The sequence below is a fragment of the Gigantopelta aegis genome, chromosome 8, assembly GCF_016097555.1.
Source record: "Gigantopelta aegis isolate Gae_Host chromosome 8, Gae_host_genome, whole genome shotgun sequence".
Lineage (NCBI taxonomy): Eukaryota > Metazoa > Mollusca > Gastropoda > Neomphalida > Peltospiridae > Gigantopelta > Gigantopelta aegis.
The window spans coordinates 33,730,264-33,747,408 of record NC_054706.1 but is presented as its reverse complement, the minus strand read 5'-3'; the positions used below and the strand labels follow the sequence as shown (position 1 = coordinate 33,747,408).

Below are 17,145 nucleotides of genomic sequence, written 5' to 3'. Positions count from 1 at the left end.
ATCTGCTGTATACTAAATTTTACATATTATCAGTGACAAATGGTAGCCTTTATTTGTTATTTATATATTTTTTTAAATTAGTCTAATCATGCACCAGTGAGTGACTGAGTGCTTTGCATTATATTTCAGAGGAACCAGGGAATGGAAATTTTTCCTCCAAATGTATCCATTTTGTTTCAGTACTGGGCTAATAGTGTTAACTTCAGCAAGCTGCACAGAGGTTCAGGAATACGGTGGCCCGATGCCCGAGGACAGTGGTTTTTAGATTCAAGCAACTAAAAATTACTTTTTGCGATCCCGATGGCAAGTGGTGAATAATAATAATAATAATAATAATAATAAATAATAACAATAACAATAATAATAAATCTACAACGCTACAATCGTACGACAACAAAAGAAACATCTACAAGTCACTTCTTTCGATTTGCAAGCATTAAAGAAACTGTTTTATAAAACGTTTTCTTTTGTATTTTGTTTTAACTTTATGTTTGAGCTAAAAAATATGTATTTAAAATATAATTTCAACGTAACTTTGAGGTAACCGATCAGGTAATCCACAGGTTACACAAATATAATTCACGTAACCGAACAATTGGTTACCTAGGTAAAAACCATGTGAACCGACTTTCGGTTACCTCAGATTTCGAAATATTGTCCCCTGCATTATATATATATATATATACTGAAACAAAGGCACACACACATTATTTACCCTCTGCACCAACGTAAATACTAAACACACTGAGAGAGAGGGGGGGGGGGGGGGGGAACGACCTATATTTTCTTACTGCAGGCCTGCTACAGACACATTTGCAAAAAAAAAAATAATAATAATAATTAAAGTTTAAACAAGAATTTAGGCTTATATTATAATTATTATATGTGTGTAATATAGCAGTATAAATTTTTATTTTAAAATTACAAAATAAATAAATAAGATGTAGTAGCTGTAGTACAGCAAAATAAATACAAGTATAGATAATATCCAAGCAACTAAGATTAAATGAAAAATAAAGACCACGCAAATTTAACGATAAAGGAATATACTCTATTCAAGAACTGGATGCATGGTTTTGTTGGGGGGGGTTTTCATGGAAGACGATGGAATTGTCTATTTTATTTACAGTATAATGTGGGATTTTTATCACTGCACATGCTTTAACCATTTTGTTTGCTAAATTAATCTCTGTTGGTGTCAACAAGCAACAACATTAAAGTCAACGTAGTCACATTCTGTGAGGGAAGCCATGGAATTCCATCAGGTTTGTCGTTTTAATGACCCTACCCACAAGCGGCGCCTAGTCTCTTCTTTTGGAAATTTGTAAAACGATATATTTTTTAACATCATGTTATGGTTTATGCAGCCAACTGCACAACATGTTTTAGGCATCGTGACCGTTAACTGTTGTAAATGATCGACCAAAGTTGCCTCATTTCACTATCAAACCATACGTAACTAAGGAGAAGCTTCACCGCGTCACGTGATAAACAATGGCGGCCAGGAGTCGAAGTACCCGTATGTTCGGTTTCGAGAATTCCTTTTTCTAAATTTGTATTGTCGTAAAGCACCGATCGGTATATCCACTCTATTATTCCTGACCTAATTGTGAGTATGTATGTGACTAAAGCGTAGAACGGCTAAAAATTAAAGTAAATAATAAAAATCTACGAAATTCCGCAGTTGGTAGTAAAGAAAATAAAAATAATGGAAGAATAAAAAAGAACAAAATAATGTCCAGTCAAATCGTGGGTTTTCCCCAAGCACGTAGGCTACTCCCTACCGTTCTTACAACTTTCTATCATATATCCACCTAGTTCATCAAGATAAACGTCTCCGGCACGATATTTATTATTGTGATGTTTATTGCTGTGCCGTAACCAATAAATGTCAAAATGTTAAAAAACCGGACCGTAGATGTTTACCTTGGTGAACTATTATTACTAAGTAACTATAGTTCATCAAGATTAGCCAAAGTTAATCTTGATGAACTAGGTGAACTAATATCTACCATACCAAAACCATTAAATATGTACATATTTGACTGATAATACTTGAGTGTTTGCAATAAAAACAACGGTAACAGCATTTAATAAAGTTTTAATTTGTAAAACGCCACGTTCCATTCTTCGCTTTTTACTTCCGGGTTCTATTCAATGTTATTTGTTTACCATAGTTTGACACCCAGTAGCCGATGTATTTTTCGTGCTGGGGTGTCGTTAAACATTCATTAATTCATTTACTATTCAATGTTTGTTATCGCGATTTAATATGAAGATATACGTGTTTAAAACCACAAATTATTCGTTTGCAGAGTAGAGTAAATTCAACCAAATTTGTCAACAATTATTTTCAATAAATTATTTCAATGAAATAAAAAAAAAACCCAAACCCAACCCAAACAAACAAACAAAAAATAAATAAATAAAAAAATAAATATAATAAATATATATATATATATATATATATATATATATATATATATATATATATATATATATTCAATGTAAAATAAAAATTAAAAAAAATATTTATATATATATACATGTAATAAATTTAAAAAAAAAAAAAAAAAAAAAAAAAACCCAATAACATACATATATAATTACAGAAATATATTAAAATTTTCAAAAAAATAAATGAAAAATAAATAGGAAATTTAAAATATTAAATATATAGTTTTTTTGTTCTCAGTTTTTTTGTGTTTTTTAAGTAGAAATATAACAATGCTTTTTCATACACATTTACATGAAATTAGAAATGATAGTGGTATTGTTTTTCAATATTTATAATTTGTTAATGTAAATAATTTAATTTGTGTGTACAAAATGACATAATCTGATAGAAATTCTGATTTCACTGAGCCTGTTTTAACATAAATCTATTTGACATACCGGTATCTAAATTTTATACTTTTCAGTACTTATATTAGGAAAAGTCCAATGTAAATAATCTTTATCATGGTTCATACGCTTATTTACCAAGAAAATTCATGACTTTCCATGATTTCCACTGATAATGAAATTAACAGAAATTGAAAACTGCTTTAGACAGTATACTATTTTTTCTCTCCAAAGGCTGCAAGAGTAATAAATTATAAATTAAAGAAACAAAATACTGCTATTTTACAAATGTGGATTTCTAAAACCAGATGCAGCAAGAAATAATTATGACTATATATAAAAGTACACTTATGGTTTACTAATAATTTAAAGTGAATATAGGTACAACACCAATTAACTTAATACTAATTACATTAATTTCAAGAGATGCATTACATGCAGTATTCACACATGGCTTATTTCATGTTCAATGTATGATGAGTTACTTGCTTAGCATGTATTTGGTAAGTACATAAACAATACCTATCTGGTATTTATATTTTCAGTCTAACAGTGTGGTTTTTTTCAATGCCATGCTAGAATTTATCACAATGTAGTCAACATACTCCCCCAAAAAGTAAAAGTTATAGGCTTAACAGTCACTGGAGAATAAAATGTTGGGATTTTGCTACATTTGTCCAAAATAGTCCAGTTAGGCAATGATAATAAAAAAGACAAAGAATAAAAAGATACCCCCCCACCCAAAAAAAAAAGAAAAACAAAAAAAACAATTTTTTTATTTATTTTTGGAACAAATATTAAAATTTCCTGTTTCAGGATATTTATGTAAATAAATTCCAGATTATAATTTGGAAAGTATTTTGTTATGGTTAGTTTGTTTTTGGGTCAGTAGCAAAAACAAAACAGTTTGTTCTGTTATGCCTCAAGTATTTAATCAAATCTCACATTGCAAAACAAGCTCCGCAGTCTCTTTAGAATAACCAATAATGAAAAGAAATTAATATTTTTTTACAACATCTCAGCACATTTTAAATTTGGTGTTAAACATCTGTGTTTCAGAAAAACAGCCTTCATAATTTTGACCCATGGTTTTGACACTGGGCATAGATACTGACTCACCAAGAAGGTAAACCCATGGCCACCACACAGGCTACTTCTACCAATTACTTTAATTTCAGCATTTTCACTTTCATTGGAGTTGATTGTTTACACCATCACAGCATCCTTTGGTAGTGTTTTTGTCAGTAATTTCAGATATGCTTAGTATAAAAAGAAAATGCATCCTACATACATATTACAGGTTACAAAAGAGATACCCAACTAATAGGCCCCCTATAGATAGATTAACAAAGGAATAATCAAATGTAGAGTTTAACGAATGAAGAAAAGAACATTTTATTCTGCCTTGTACCTAAACAAAATTCTGGGAACATGACGAAAAAATATTAGGTAGGGCAAGTCTAAACTTTAAAAATTTTTTTTTAAATAACTACATCTGTACTCTTTTTAACTTAAAAAAAAAAATGGGAAAAAATAATCAGGGTAAACCTTTTTTGCAGGTAGGGTCGGTTTCAAGAAACAATTGTTTTTACACCTCAATGGGCACTCAACATCTCACTATTCTGTCTATATTGTATGTATGCTATTTGCATGTCTCAAACTATTATTTTCTTCTTCTTCAAATTGTGTATTAGGGGCTGTGGAAGAGGTGAGGGCCGATAGGGCCATGGTCTTCTTTTTTTTGCTGTTACTGTTCTCAAAAGTTTGGAGTTGTCATAGGCCCTATGTTAACATCTGATATTTAAACTTATTCTGGGCGAGCATGCCTCCGAACCCCACCAACAGGTTCGGGCCCTCAAATACATGTATATTCTCTCTCTCTCTCTGTCTCTGTCTCTGTCTCTGTCTCTGTCTCTCTCTCTCTCTCTCTCTCTCTCTCTCTCTCTCTCTCTCTCTCTCTCTCTCTCTCTCACACACACACACACACACACCACAACCTTTTAACAAACAGCGCACTATAAGTACCCCCACCCCATCCCCTTTCAAATACACTCCGCTGGCCCTGTACATAAATTAAAAAAAGTGTTGTTTCTAAAACATTTTTTCTTTTAGTCTGTGAAATTATTGATTAAAAATAAATAAATAAATTAAATAATCGACAACAAACATTATCAATGCCATGGGGGGTAGGACGAACTCACCTAAATCCTCCCCCTCACCAAAAAGCAGTGAACAAAACACACAAATAAACAAATGTCCACATAGCATACATAAAAGGAAGAAAATATAATATTTCAACTAGATTTTATTCAAATAATATATAAATAATTAATTTTGTTTTAAATCCACACACCGAGAATGGATAGGTTTTTGGCAATGACATGCAAACGCCTCGTTTTTCTTCGATTCACTGTTTGTTTTGTTTTTTTGTTGTTGTTGTCATATACTAGATCTGTTATGCAGTCCAGACATTCTTTGTGCAATGCATCATCATCTGAAAAAATATGACCCTTTTCCTGTTCATACAGAGGTGGACAAGTAATTTTATACGACCAGTGGCTTCAAATCACACTACCGAACAGCTGTTTAAAGCGAGAGTCTAGGGTGTATAGTGACGACGCGACCTCTAAGGGGGAGATAATTTCTGGGTGTTCGCCATTGCCGATCGTGTGTTATTGGCTTTTTTATTTGGTTACCCATGCAGTAACCCACAAATCCTAGGCAAGATGGTGGCCATATATTGCAGCATGGTGGTTTATATTTATAGCACATTGTGACTAAATGTGTAGCTTTATGTAGGCAATAGCTTCAGTTGATGTGTTACCAATACTTATATATGCAAATTTATTTTCATATGTAGATTTATTTGTCCCATTATAGGCATATCTGTGTTCTGTATGAGGGCATATTTACACTGATTTAGTTGTAATTTTTCATGTTTATGAAGTCATTTAATTTTTAAAAAATGCATATGCCTTTTATATGGTGTCTCTGTGTATAGGTTGTATCTAGGGTAACCATTCTTGCAAATGTACTTTTATTTTCAATCTCTCAACTCAAAATCACTATATGTTGGTTGCTATACAATGACCTTAAGAATCCGTTGTTAAACTGCACACAGTCCGCCGACTTCTGATCGTTCCAGCATTCAGTTCATTCCGGCTTAAGTTAGGTTTAGGGTTAGTGATAGTATTAACAAGCATGCTGGAACGTTTGGAAGTCTTTTTTTTTGTCTTTTCTTTTTTTTGCATGTGTGTATGTGCTTTGTGTGTGTGGAAGGGGGGGGGGGGAGGAGTGAGGGAGTAGCCTATATGGTTGTGAGCATTAGGGTGTTAAGGAAGTATTGTCTGGAAAGTTATAAATTAGGCAAATTTTATGTAGGGACCCTGAATTTTTTTTTTTTTTTAATCTTTGCAATCGGAACACATCTGCCGGTTACGGTGTCTCGGTTTGATTCAATTTAAGCCAGTGCATCACAACTAGTATATCAAAGGCTGTGGTATGTGCTGTTATGTCTTTTGGGTGGTGTATATAAAAGATACCTGGCTACTAATAGGAAAATGTAGGTTTCCACTCGAGACTATACATGTCAAAAGTACAAAATGTTTGCCATCCAATAGCTGATTAATAATTCTAGTGGTGTCTTTAAACAAAACAAACTTTAGCTTATCCATTAGTCCCCCTCCACCCCACCCCCAATTAAAACAACACAATTTTACCTTAATATATAAAAACAATTCTTCACCTAACGTGTTAACGTGTTTGTGATCTTTGACCAGCCCTTTGATATTCTTATAATTTTCCACTTAATGGTTTCTGCCAGAGGGTACTGAGGGTAAAATTATGTACCATAAAATCTTGGAAGTTAATGGATATATTTTTTTAATATTTAGATAAATGATAGTAAAAGAATTGTTGTTTTCTAATGGTCATGTGCTTGAAATGTAATATCCTAACCTTTTTGGAGACAGTAGCTTTGTTTTTTATCATTATTTTATACCCAAAATTTTAGCAAAGCATAGGCATTTTTCTTCTTCCACATGTCATCTTATATGTAGCTTTGTGCAACTTTCTAATAGAAATCAAATATCATTGTCAGAGTTAAATATATTGGTTACTACTTTATTTAATGTACTGCTATACTTTTAATATTTTATAATTTGTTTAGTCACACTGATTTTCTTTCCTGTTTTAAAAATAAAAAAATCCTGAAATTAAATTAAACTTTAAATTAATACAACGATATGTAATTAAGTTACAGACTAATATACTTCTTCAAATGGATGTGAAATACTTAACATGTTTGTTTTTATATATTTCAGTAACTGAACCAATGGATGTGGAGTCATTGATTAGATGTCGAAAATGAGATTCTGAAGACAAACTATTAAACAAATTACATTGCATCTTGATAGTGAGAACAGAACGACAGAAATAGTAGAACAGTTTCAACTGACATGTAAAAGAAAAACTGGGGCAGGGGGTGAAATTGCTGCTGAAAATGAAACACTTTCAACAATTTAATTTAATACAATATTCATTGTTTTTTGTGTTTGACATATTGCTGCTAAAGAGTAATTCAGACTTGCAGACTTGGGATTCAGTTTGACACCACCCATCAAATGGTAATCTTTAATTGCTCAGTTGACTGTACACTTTAATATAAAGTGGCATAATTTTGTTATTTATGATTGTATCACAGTAAAATTTGACATGAGTATGTGACAATGTTCTTGCTATGAACTGACAGCAGTGGAGTCATTTTCGTCACCCAAACAGCATCACACAAGGGCGCTGAAATCAGTACCTTGTGTGTCTACCAGCAGCAGCAATCACTGCACGACATCTCCTTGGCATAGACTGAATGAGTCTTTGAATCCGGGCACATGGAATCCTAGCCCGTTCTTCCTGCAGTGCATGTGACAGTTGCGGAAGCGTCTGAGGCTCCGGGTAACGTTGACGTACACGTCTGTCCAGTTCGTCCCATAGATGTTCAATGGGGTTGAGATATGGCAATCTTGATGGCCATGGTAGCACATTAATGTTCTCATTCTGTAGGAAATCCATTGTTACACGTGCCGTATGCGGCCTGGCATTGTCCTGCTGAAAAATTTCTCTCTGTCGATCCAAAATGGGGAGCATGTGATGGCGAAGAATTTTATCCCGGTAGCGTACAGCTGTCAGGTTTCCTTGTACGAACACAAGTTCACTTCTGCCAGTGTATGAGATGGCACCCCACATCATGACACTCCCTCCACTGAATCTGTCAACTTGGGCGACGCAGTTGTTGGTAAAACATTCATTGCGGCATCTGTAAACACGTTGTCGTCCATCACGTCACTGTAGAAGGAAACGTGACTCGTCGCTGAACCATACTCGCCGCCAGTTTCCCAAGTTCCACCCCTGTACATTCGTACACCAGCGAATACGTAAATGTCAATGTTGACATTGTAGGACGGGGTCAACATACAGTCTTCTAGCCCGTAAACCAGCTTCTCAAAGTCGGTTCCGAATGGTTTGTGCAGACACCCGTAACAAACCAGGTATGTGTCCAGCAGTATTCGTTGCTGTGGCAGTTCGGTGACGCAAGTGTAGAACCCAGATGTAGCGATCTTGTGCTGCAGTTGTTATGTAAGGTCTTTCACTTCTGGGCCGGTCTTCAGCTGATTGAAACTGCTGGTACCTGTCCCAGAGACGTGAAATGGCCTCAGATTACAGTTATCTTCCCATTTGGTTGTCCAAAATCCGGAAGTTTCACCGCGCAAGTAGTACCTGTGATTATTTCATGGCAGACGTATGAAGTGGCAACTGTTTGACTGAAGTGACAGGGGATGGATGTGTAACTTGTTGACATTGAAGACTTGTTTGTGGTAATTCCGGCCCATGCAAAAGTAGTGCTTTTTGTGTAAAATGGGTGTACTCCGGCTGGTTTAGAGGGTGTGTCTGTTTAAACCAATATGCTGGGAGAAAGAGCTGGACAACAGGGGTTGTCCTTTTCAGGGTATGTGTCCCCCGTGCAGGCAAAGGTACATACAAAACTTCACGGGCCTGCTGATATTAATAAAAATGTTATAGCCACTAAGGCTATATAGAAACATATAGCGAAATTAATTGTGGTCTGAGGCCAAATGGTGCTCTGATGGACGTTCATGTGGCATGCGACTGCTGACTGCGATTCACCTAACTGGAGGCAGCCTACTGTAATGTTTCAATTCAGCAGGCTTAGTCTTGGCATCTTGTAACTCGTCTACGTCAAAATGGAAATGAGGCATCATTGCGAGCATTGCAGCTTTAAATACCCATCACTACCCCAATCTTTTCCCCGAGTTTCACCTCCATTTGCCAAAATCTGACCATTTCACACCGATTTCCTGCAATTGTCACACAACGTGCGTTAAATTTGTTTCAGGGTGCATTTGAGCATGCTGTCCCATTCCAGGAGCATTAACAAACATGGTCATTCAGCAACATTGTAAAAAAAACCCCGATATTTTGTAAAATCAAACACTTTTCTTCTTGCCCTATGCGTTTCTTTTTTGACAGAGTATATGATAGTCTTATCTCTTCTCAGTGTATGTAAACACACAGTCAGATAACCAACATATAAACATACCTGGCAGGGGTCCAGCTTTTATTTGTACCTTGTTTCAGTTAAAATATATATTAACCTTTGTTCATTATTACTTTATCGTTGTTACAGGGTTGCAAGTGACAACGTGTACAGTTGTAGGTAATTTGTTTGTGATGTTTTATATATATGTATCAATAAATTCACTGACATCATAATTAACTTGTTAGGTATGTATGTATTTATTTTAAAATAATCAATGCTGTTCCTAAGAACAGACATGGGCCTTTATAATTAAAATAATCTCATTTATCATCTTTTCATATTTCTGGGCTTGAAATATAGTATGCTGCTAAAATAAAAAAAATAAAATCACAGATAATTTTAAGAGAGAAAAAAGAGATGTCTGTTTAGATTGTTTATATTTTAATTCCATAAATACATCTCAGAGATGCTGTTTTTCACACTAAATCAAATCTTCACTTCACCCTGTGCTAGCTTTTTTTCTCCAACAGGCCATATGTTGTTTGTTTTTAGCAGGATAAATCTCTTTCTACCTGGATAAATCTCTTTTTACCTATCTTAAAAAATAACAGCAGGCCAAATTTTAATTCTTATTTCAAGCCCTGATACCGGCCTCGGTGGCGGCGTGGTTAGGCCATCGGTAAACAGGCTGGTAGGTACTGGATTCGGATCCCAGTCGAGGCATTGGATTTTTAATCCAGATGCCGACTCCAAACCCTGAGTGAGTGCTCCGCAAGGCTCAATGGGTAGGTGTAAGCCACTTGCACCGACAGTGATCCATAACTGGTTCAACAAGGGCCATGGTCTGTGCTATCCTGCCTGTGGGAAGCGCAAATAAAAGATCCTTTGCTGCTAATCGGAAAGAGTAGCTCATGAAGTGGTGACAGCGGGTTTCCACTCAAAATCTGTGGTCCTTAACCAGTCTGACACAATATAACCATAAATAAAAGGTGTTGAGTGCATCATTAAATAAAACATTTCTTTCTTTCAAGCCCTGATATATATATTGTATGTTTTATAATATTTTAGAGTAATATATATCTATGAAAAAAAAACCAATATGGAGAATAGTGGAGAGATAGAAGCCTATAAAACCTAAATCTGAGCTGGGATTACTGGAAAAGACTATCAGAAGGCAGGCAGCAGTGACGATCTCGGTATCGACCTAATGTGCATCACAGCATAAAATGGATTAAGTAAGTGATAAAAAAACAAGTAAAGTATTTCGAACTAAAAGGGGACAATATTTTTAAAAATTTGGTAACTGCAAGTGCAAATAATTTTTACATGCTCATATACCACTAGAGTTTCAAGCATGTCTGTCCCAGGACAGAAAAAAATTAAGGGGACAATTTTGAAATTTACATCCAAAAATTAAATAGTGGGCCTTTAAAATTTTGATGCGCATCTCTAATTAATATAATTAATAAAGAAAATTATATTCATTAAATTTGGTCGCTAGATTAGATCGGGTGGTCAAAAAGAAATTAGATAAGATTGGTGGCCTGACTCGGGATGGAGGGGAGGGGGGCGGGGGTAGAGTTGAAAATGGGCAGAATTTTGAAAATAGCAATTAGTAAAAAAGTTAATAGAATTTAAAAAAAAAGAAAACAAGTTACAAGCCAAAAATAAAAAGAATTGACTGCTCGGTCGAATATTTATATAATTTGAAGCATTTTAGAAGGACAGTCAACTAAATTATATTTGTGTATCTCTAATCAGTTACTCAAACTTGCATTGAAGTTAGTTAACTTCTGAATTTTGCAACTTTTAGAACAACAGAACAATAGTTTGTGTAAAATATTGCCCTGCTTTATAGCTTTTATACATGTTGATGAAGTGAAATTATTTTCATTTATTCTTGCTGTGTTAAAAAAATAAATAAACCCACATGGGGCTCCCAGTTTTTAACAATTCTTTTGTTTCTAAATGTTTTTATATATTTTTTAGAAGAGAGAAGCAATTCCTAACAAGTCTAAAATGCCAAAGAAAAAAAAAGGTAAAAGAATGTGGAATAATAATAATGATCTGTCCTGCACTTGCAGGCATTGTAAGATGTTTTTGACTAAAAGAACCGTTTACATATTAAATACATTTTCTTGTTTAGAATCCCAGGGTCTGTATATCCAATATGTTTGTGGTCATGTGCTGATGTTTGTGTAGTCCATTTTGATTTTCCTTTGTAATACATTTTGTATATATATTTATATAAGGTCCGGTTTGGGCTACTACAAAAATTAGGATGACAGTTTTCCTCAAAGACTATACGTGTCAAAAATTACCAAATGTTTGACATGGACTGATAGCTGATGATTAATAATTCAATGTACTCTAGTGGTATTGTTAAACAAAACAACTTTTTTCAACAATATTCTGTGTCCTTGTTAAAATATTCCAATTTGTTTTGTCACTGATCACTAATTTTGAGGTGGAACGTAGCCCCCTGGTAAAGCGCTCACTTAATGCCCGGTCAGTTTGGAATCGATCCCCATCAGAAATAGTCATTGGGCTATTTCTCATTCCAGCCAGTGCACCATGACTGGTATATCAAAGGCCGTGGTATGTGCTATCCTGTGTGTGATAGTGCATATAAAAGATCCCTTGCTGCATTAGAAATTTTTTTGCCGGTTTCCTCTGATGACTGTGTGTCACAATTACCAAATGTTTGATGTCCAATAACCAATGATTAAACAGTCAGTGTGCTCCAGTGGTATCGTTAAACAAAACAAACTTCTTTTTTATCACTAATTTTAGTGTTTGTTTTCAAGGTAAGCTTGTCGAGACTGCTTCAGCTCAGCAAGTCATGGAGGTTGACTGGCCACTGAAGGATGAGTTCCACTTCCGATTGGCTTGTCAGAAGTGTTTTGTCAAGACTGGAGAGGGCATCAAGGGATATAACTACAAGGAAGGCCTGCATCACAACTGTGACTATGACATCATGCTCATTAAATTAAAACAGAGACCTGATGTCAACTGGATCAAGGTGCGACCCAGGGCAAAACGATATTTTGGGCAGTTTTTTACGAAATACAAGATATGCATTAATTTTCAGGTAAGTACACAAGACATATACTATCAGCTTTGTGGAACAAACAATAAGTTCTAGATCAATGAAACTTGGTTTATAGATCTTTATGATATTGCTATTAAATTTGTTTTTATAATAATTACTTTAAAGTTTAAATTACTTTAAACATTACAACATATTTTTCACTATTAAAGTCGTTTTTGATCATTTAAGTTAGAAGTACTTACATTTTATTATTTATAATATTCATTTGCGTACACCTGAAGTGGTTCTGGTCATCCAGGTGTTTGTAATACCCCGAAATGCATTTTCCATAATTATAAAACAAACGTTCGTCTGAGATGTAATGGTTATCGAAACGAGCTCTAGTTATTTTTTGACGGTATTTCTGCATGTAAACATTACAGACCGTAGCTTCACTCTGTTATAACCTTATCCAAATGTGTGTTGCAGGTTTGTAGATCAATTAAACTTAGTGTCCATTTTCATGGGCTGAAACTAGGGTCTGAGCCTTTAAAAAATGTTTTTTTTTTGTTGTTTTTTTAAACATGCTTTGAGATGCCAAACAAGTTTGTACATTTAATTCCACAGAATTCTTGTTTTGATTAGGAATTTAATTACAATGGTCAAGTCAAAATTATTCAGTCTTTGTTCACATTTCTGTTTTATTGTGCTAGTATATAAAACCATAAGCAGACTTCTGATGTGCTGTGCCTTGGGTGCAAACTAAAGCCAATTTAAAACAAAAAAACTTAATTACATAATTATATACAAAATTTAGTTTTTATTTATTTTTATTATTTGTTTGCTGTTAGAGAGAAAAGGTATGCCAGTATGGTGAGAAGAAATGTACATTTCCTCATCATATTGCTGAAAAGAAACTCTGGGAATTGGACTGGAGTAGAGAATTCAACATCAAAAATTTTATAACAGAAATGCAGAATAAAAGAATTTGTAAGTTACATATGCCATTGATATTTAATAACATTCACAATTTTAGTGAAATGGTCATATCTGCCTACGCACTTAACCTTTTTTTAATTGTGTATGGAGTCAAGCAGAGTATGCCAGTATGTGTAAACTGGGGAATCTCCATTTTCATTCAAATTGGGTTGGTATTTAGCTCAGTCGGTTGAGTGCTTGCTTGAGGTGTTTGCATCGCAGGATCGAACCACTTTGGTGGATCCATTGAAGTGATTGGGTTTTTCTCATTCCAACCAGTGCACCACAACTAGTTAAAGGCCATGATATATGCTTTCCTGTCTGTGAGAAAGTGCATATAAAAGATAACAGGTTTCCTCTGATGACTATGTGTCGGAATTACCAAATGTTTGACATCAGTAGCTGATGATTAATTAATCAATGTGCTTTAGTGGTGTCATTAAACAAAAGACATTTTAAAACAAACTTTAAACCAAATTTTTCATTAAATTATATATTCACATGCTATTTCAAGATATCAGTAGTGGATATCGCTGAGTCCCAAAGTCAAAATGTCCACCACCGAGGGCAAGGGCCTAGCTTCCATATATGCAGATGTGTACCACCTGAGATTACAAATATTTTTTTAATATTAAAATATATGATGTAAATGCCTGTATATGTATGCGTTTTTTATTCCATCGCCGAAAAAGTCTGCGTACCACCTGAAAATCTCAAACTAAGCCCCTGGAGGGTGTACTTTTTCTAGTCCACATGACTGCATACAATAGTCTTTTTCTTTCATTGATTCAGTAAATATATTATTTGACACTAACAGACAAATATGGCTGAAAAAGTTACTTTTTTATTTAACCATTTTTATAATTAAAAAAAATTATACTATGATCATATTAATTAATTAGAGGCCTCAATTAATCACAATTAGTAGACATTTTTGTTATTGCTGGGTTGTTGTCATTCAATCCATTCATTCATTCATTCATTTATTCATTCATTCATTCATTCATTTATTCATTCATTCATGCATTTAAATTTTATTGTCATACAATGTATGTGTTTCATACCTAATGGCCATAGATTTAACATTATGTTGAGGCATTGTTAAAATATCTTCACTCAATTGCTTTTTGTAGGTGGAATATTTTAAAAGATTATACTTACAAGTGACAAATAAATATCACTTAATGCGTCTGGTAAAAGAAATGTCATCTATGTTGTTCCATGTATTCCATATTTTACAAATATAATATGATACAATGTTTATCTTACCAACATTTTCATTTGTTCTTATTTCAGTTACAAGTTTCTTTCCAGGATCAATAGCTCATCCAGATATTAACCCTGTTAACCAGAAACAGGATAGTCCAGAATTAAGTTCTAACAATAAGCAGCCACATACATGTAAGATAACACAGCAGCCACCTCAGAAAGAGTTTTCTCCTGTAGGTCAAGGTTCCCAGCAGGCTGCAGATTTTGATGGAATGAAAAAACTTGAAAATCCACTCAAAGCTCATTATGACTTCAGAATATTGTGCAAAGAATGCTTAGTACCTAGTAATCAGCCTGGACTTTCTATTCACAAGCCACATGTCCATAACTGTGAGCAGAATGTTCTAGCTCTGTACAAGAGAGGTGAACCTTCTTATTTGATGAGAGTGAGGGAACGCACCAATCATCGTGATTTTCCAGGAAGCTACATTATTTGTAATAGTATTAAGTATGGGAGGCCTGATATGTGCAGATTTGGGAAAGAGAAGTGCAGTTTTGCCCATAACCGAGTTGAGCAGATCCTGTGGACCCAGGAAAAAGAAGGGAGTTTTAACGTTTCCGAGTTCATTCTTCAGAACAGGTCTGCCACTGGTGGAGCTAAAGGTTACACGGTGGAAGAATTGTTGAAAAAACATGGGGGAAATTTAAAGTTTATTTGTCGGCAGTGCTTCTGTGCCCGACCACCAAGAATAGAAGAGCTTGAAAGGAAAGGTTATTGCAGTGCTAACCGAGAACATTCATGGAAGAACAGCAAGGTTCTTGCTCATATTGGATCACAGGGCGGCATCACCATCATAAACAAGCGAGTGTTTGTGCATAAATCAGCATACTTCAAATTTTGTTACTGGAAATCATTTTGCAAACATTCTTTGACAGGGAGCTGTGTGTTTGCTCACAGCATGGTTGAGCGTGATGTGTGGATGTGTGAAAGAGATGGGGACCTCAGTCAGGAGCAGGTGGTGGATAAGTGTAATGCCATAATGTCAGAGTTTTCAGAGACTGAACCACCAGCAAGAGACCTCTGTCCTTACAATGTCCAAGTTCTCTGTGGCACGTGCTGGGAGATTAAAACTATCAGTAAGCAGGATGGAAGCCAGGACAAATGTATTAAAGGTCATAATGACTGGCACTACGTAAAGATTTTCATGCTTATGCCAGATAAAAAAGAGATTCGACCTCTTCCAAGGAGAATTCCTGCTCGTCTGAACATTGTCATTTGCAGAGATTTTCTAGCAAACAGACGATGTCGTTACCATCTTGGAAGTTATTGTCAGTTTGCTCACAGTGAGGAAGAGAAAGATGTATGGGTCTGGATGTGCGAAAATAATAGTAAGTTTAGTAGTTACATACAGTCGTCTTGACAATAACAAACACTGGTTGTCTCTAAATCCATACAGGACTTTAGATTGCACCAAAGCGATAAAGGGTGTGCCCAAAATATGCAAGCCCACATTATGTCCAAACATACTAACCTCAAAACATTACACCTCCAAATCAATGGAATGTTAAGCTGTAATTAGATTAAAATATCTAGAAAAACAGTTCAGAATATACAATTGTACAGCTCTTTATCGGAGTCGGTATCTGTTTAAAAATTCCATATCCCAACCCAGTACCTACCAGCCTGTTGACCGATGGTCTAACCACGACGCCACCAAGGCCAGTACTACACTAAAAAGACCTTGGTGTACTCAGAAGAGACAACATTTTTTGCAATTATGCTTCGTTCAATATTTTCACTTTTGTTATGGTCCATTAATATATTAAGGATTGAGTGTGATCATGTTTCATGTTCAAGAAAGTATGAATCTTATTCGTAACCAGAAGATCCCCCAACTATTTTCTTTGCATGACAATTCATGTTTGTTATTCATTATTAAATTACCCTTACTTCCACATGGGTCTACAAATAAAGTTTAATTGTGGTACTCAAAACTTATATTTTGTCTGATGTAGAATGTTTGAAGTCCAAACTTTGAAACTTTGTTCAGCAAATATCTTTGACAAAAAAGTTACGACTCTTGTTCATCTGTCAACCAAGGGTGGTTACAGACACTACAGATTTTTTGTGACAAACCTATGTTGCCTTAATTTTGTAAATTTTTGTAACATTAAAAGATATTGCACTTTTATTCCTAAAACATACTAATTATTTGTGAGAAAATTCAGTGCAACATGATATAATTTCACTTAATTTTTAAAGACTTGATGTCCATATAGCATGAGGTATAGGCTGTCCTTGAAAAAAAGCATAACAAACTAGTACACTTACATAAATTAACTTGAACCTGATGACCAATTCTAGAATTGTCTGCAAACCACTGTCATTTTAACAAAACATGTTCAATATATTTTTACAATAAAGGGATGATTTTAGTGAAATTAAAAATGGAAGTCTATAATGACAAAAAGTATCCTAATTTGATCCACTAACTGACTCAGTGTGCAATTTTTACTGAAATGAGAGACT

At 34.6% G+C, this 17,145-nt stretch overlaps 1 protein-coding gene and 1 long non-coding RNA gene across 2 annotated transcripts; both read left to right on the top strand.

Moving 5' to 3' along the window:
* The first annotated feature begins 1,502 nt into the window (after positions 1-1,502).
* Positions 1,503-7,866, top strand: LOC121379898. The gene is made up of 3 exons (XR_005958858.1): positions 1,503-1,609; positions 3,904-3,970; positions 7,167-7,866. It is a non-coding gene; the product is annotated as an uncharacterized LOC121379898 (long non-coding RNA).
* Positions 7,867-10,473: 2,607 nt separating this feature from the next.
* LOC121379627 (zinc finger CCCH domain-containing protein 7B-like) lies at positions 10,474-16,036 on the top strand. The gene is made up of 5 exons (XM_041508275.1): positions 10,474-10,632; positions 11,387-11,435; positions 12,205-12,488; positions 13,280-13,418; positions 14,703-16,036. Exons 2-5 carry the CDS (start codon positions 11,417-11,419, stop codon positions 16,034-16,036), a joined length of 1,776 nt encoding a protein of 591 aa, XP_041364209.1. The 5' UTR covers positions 10,474-10,632; positions 11,387-11,416.
* The last annotated feature ends 1,109 nt before the right edge of the window (positions 16,037-17,145 follow it).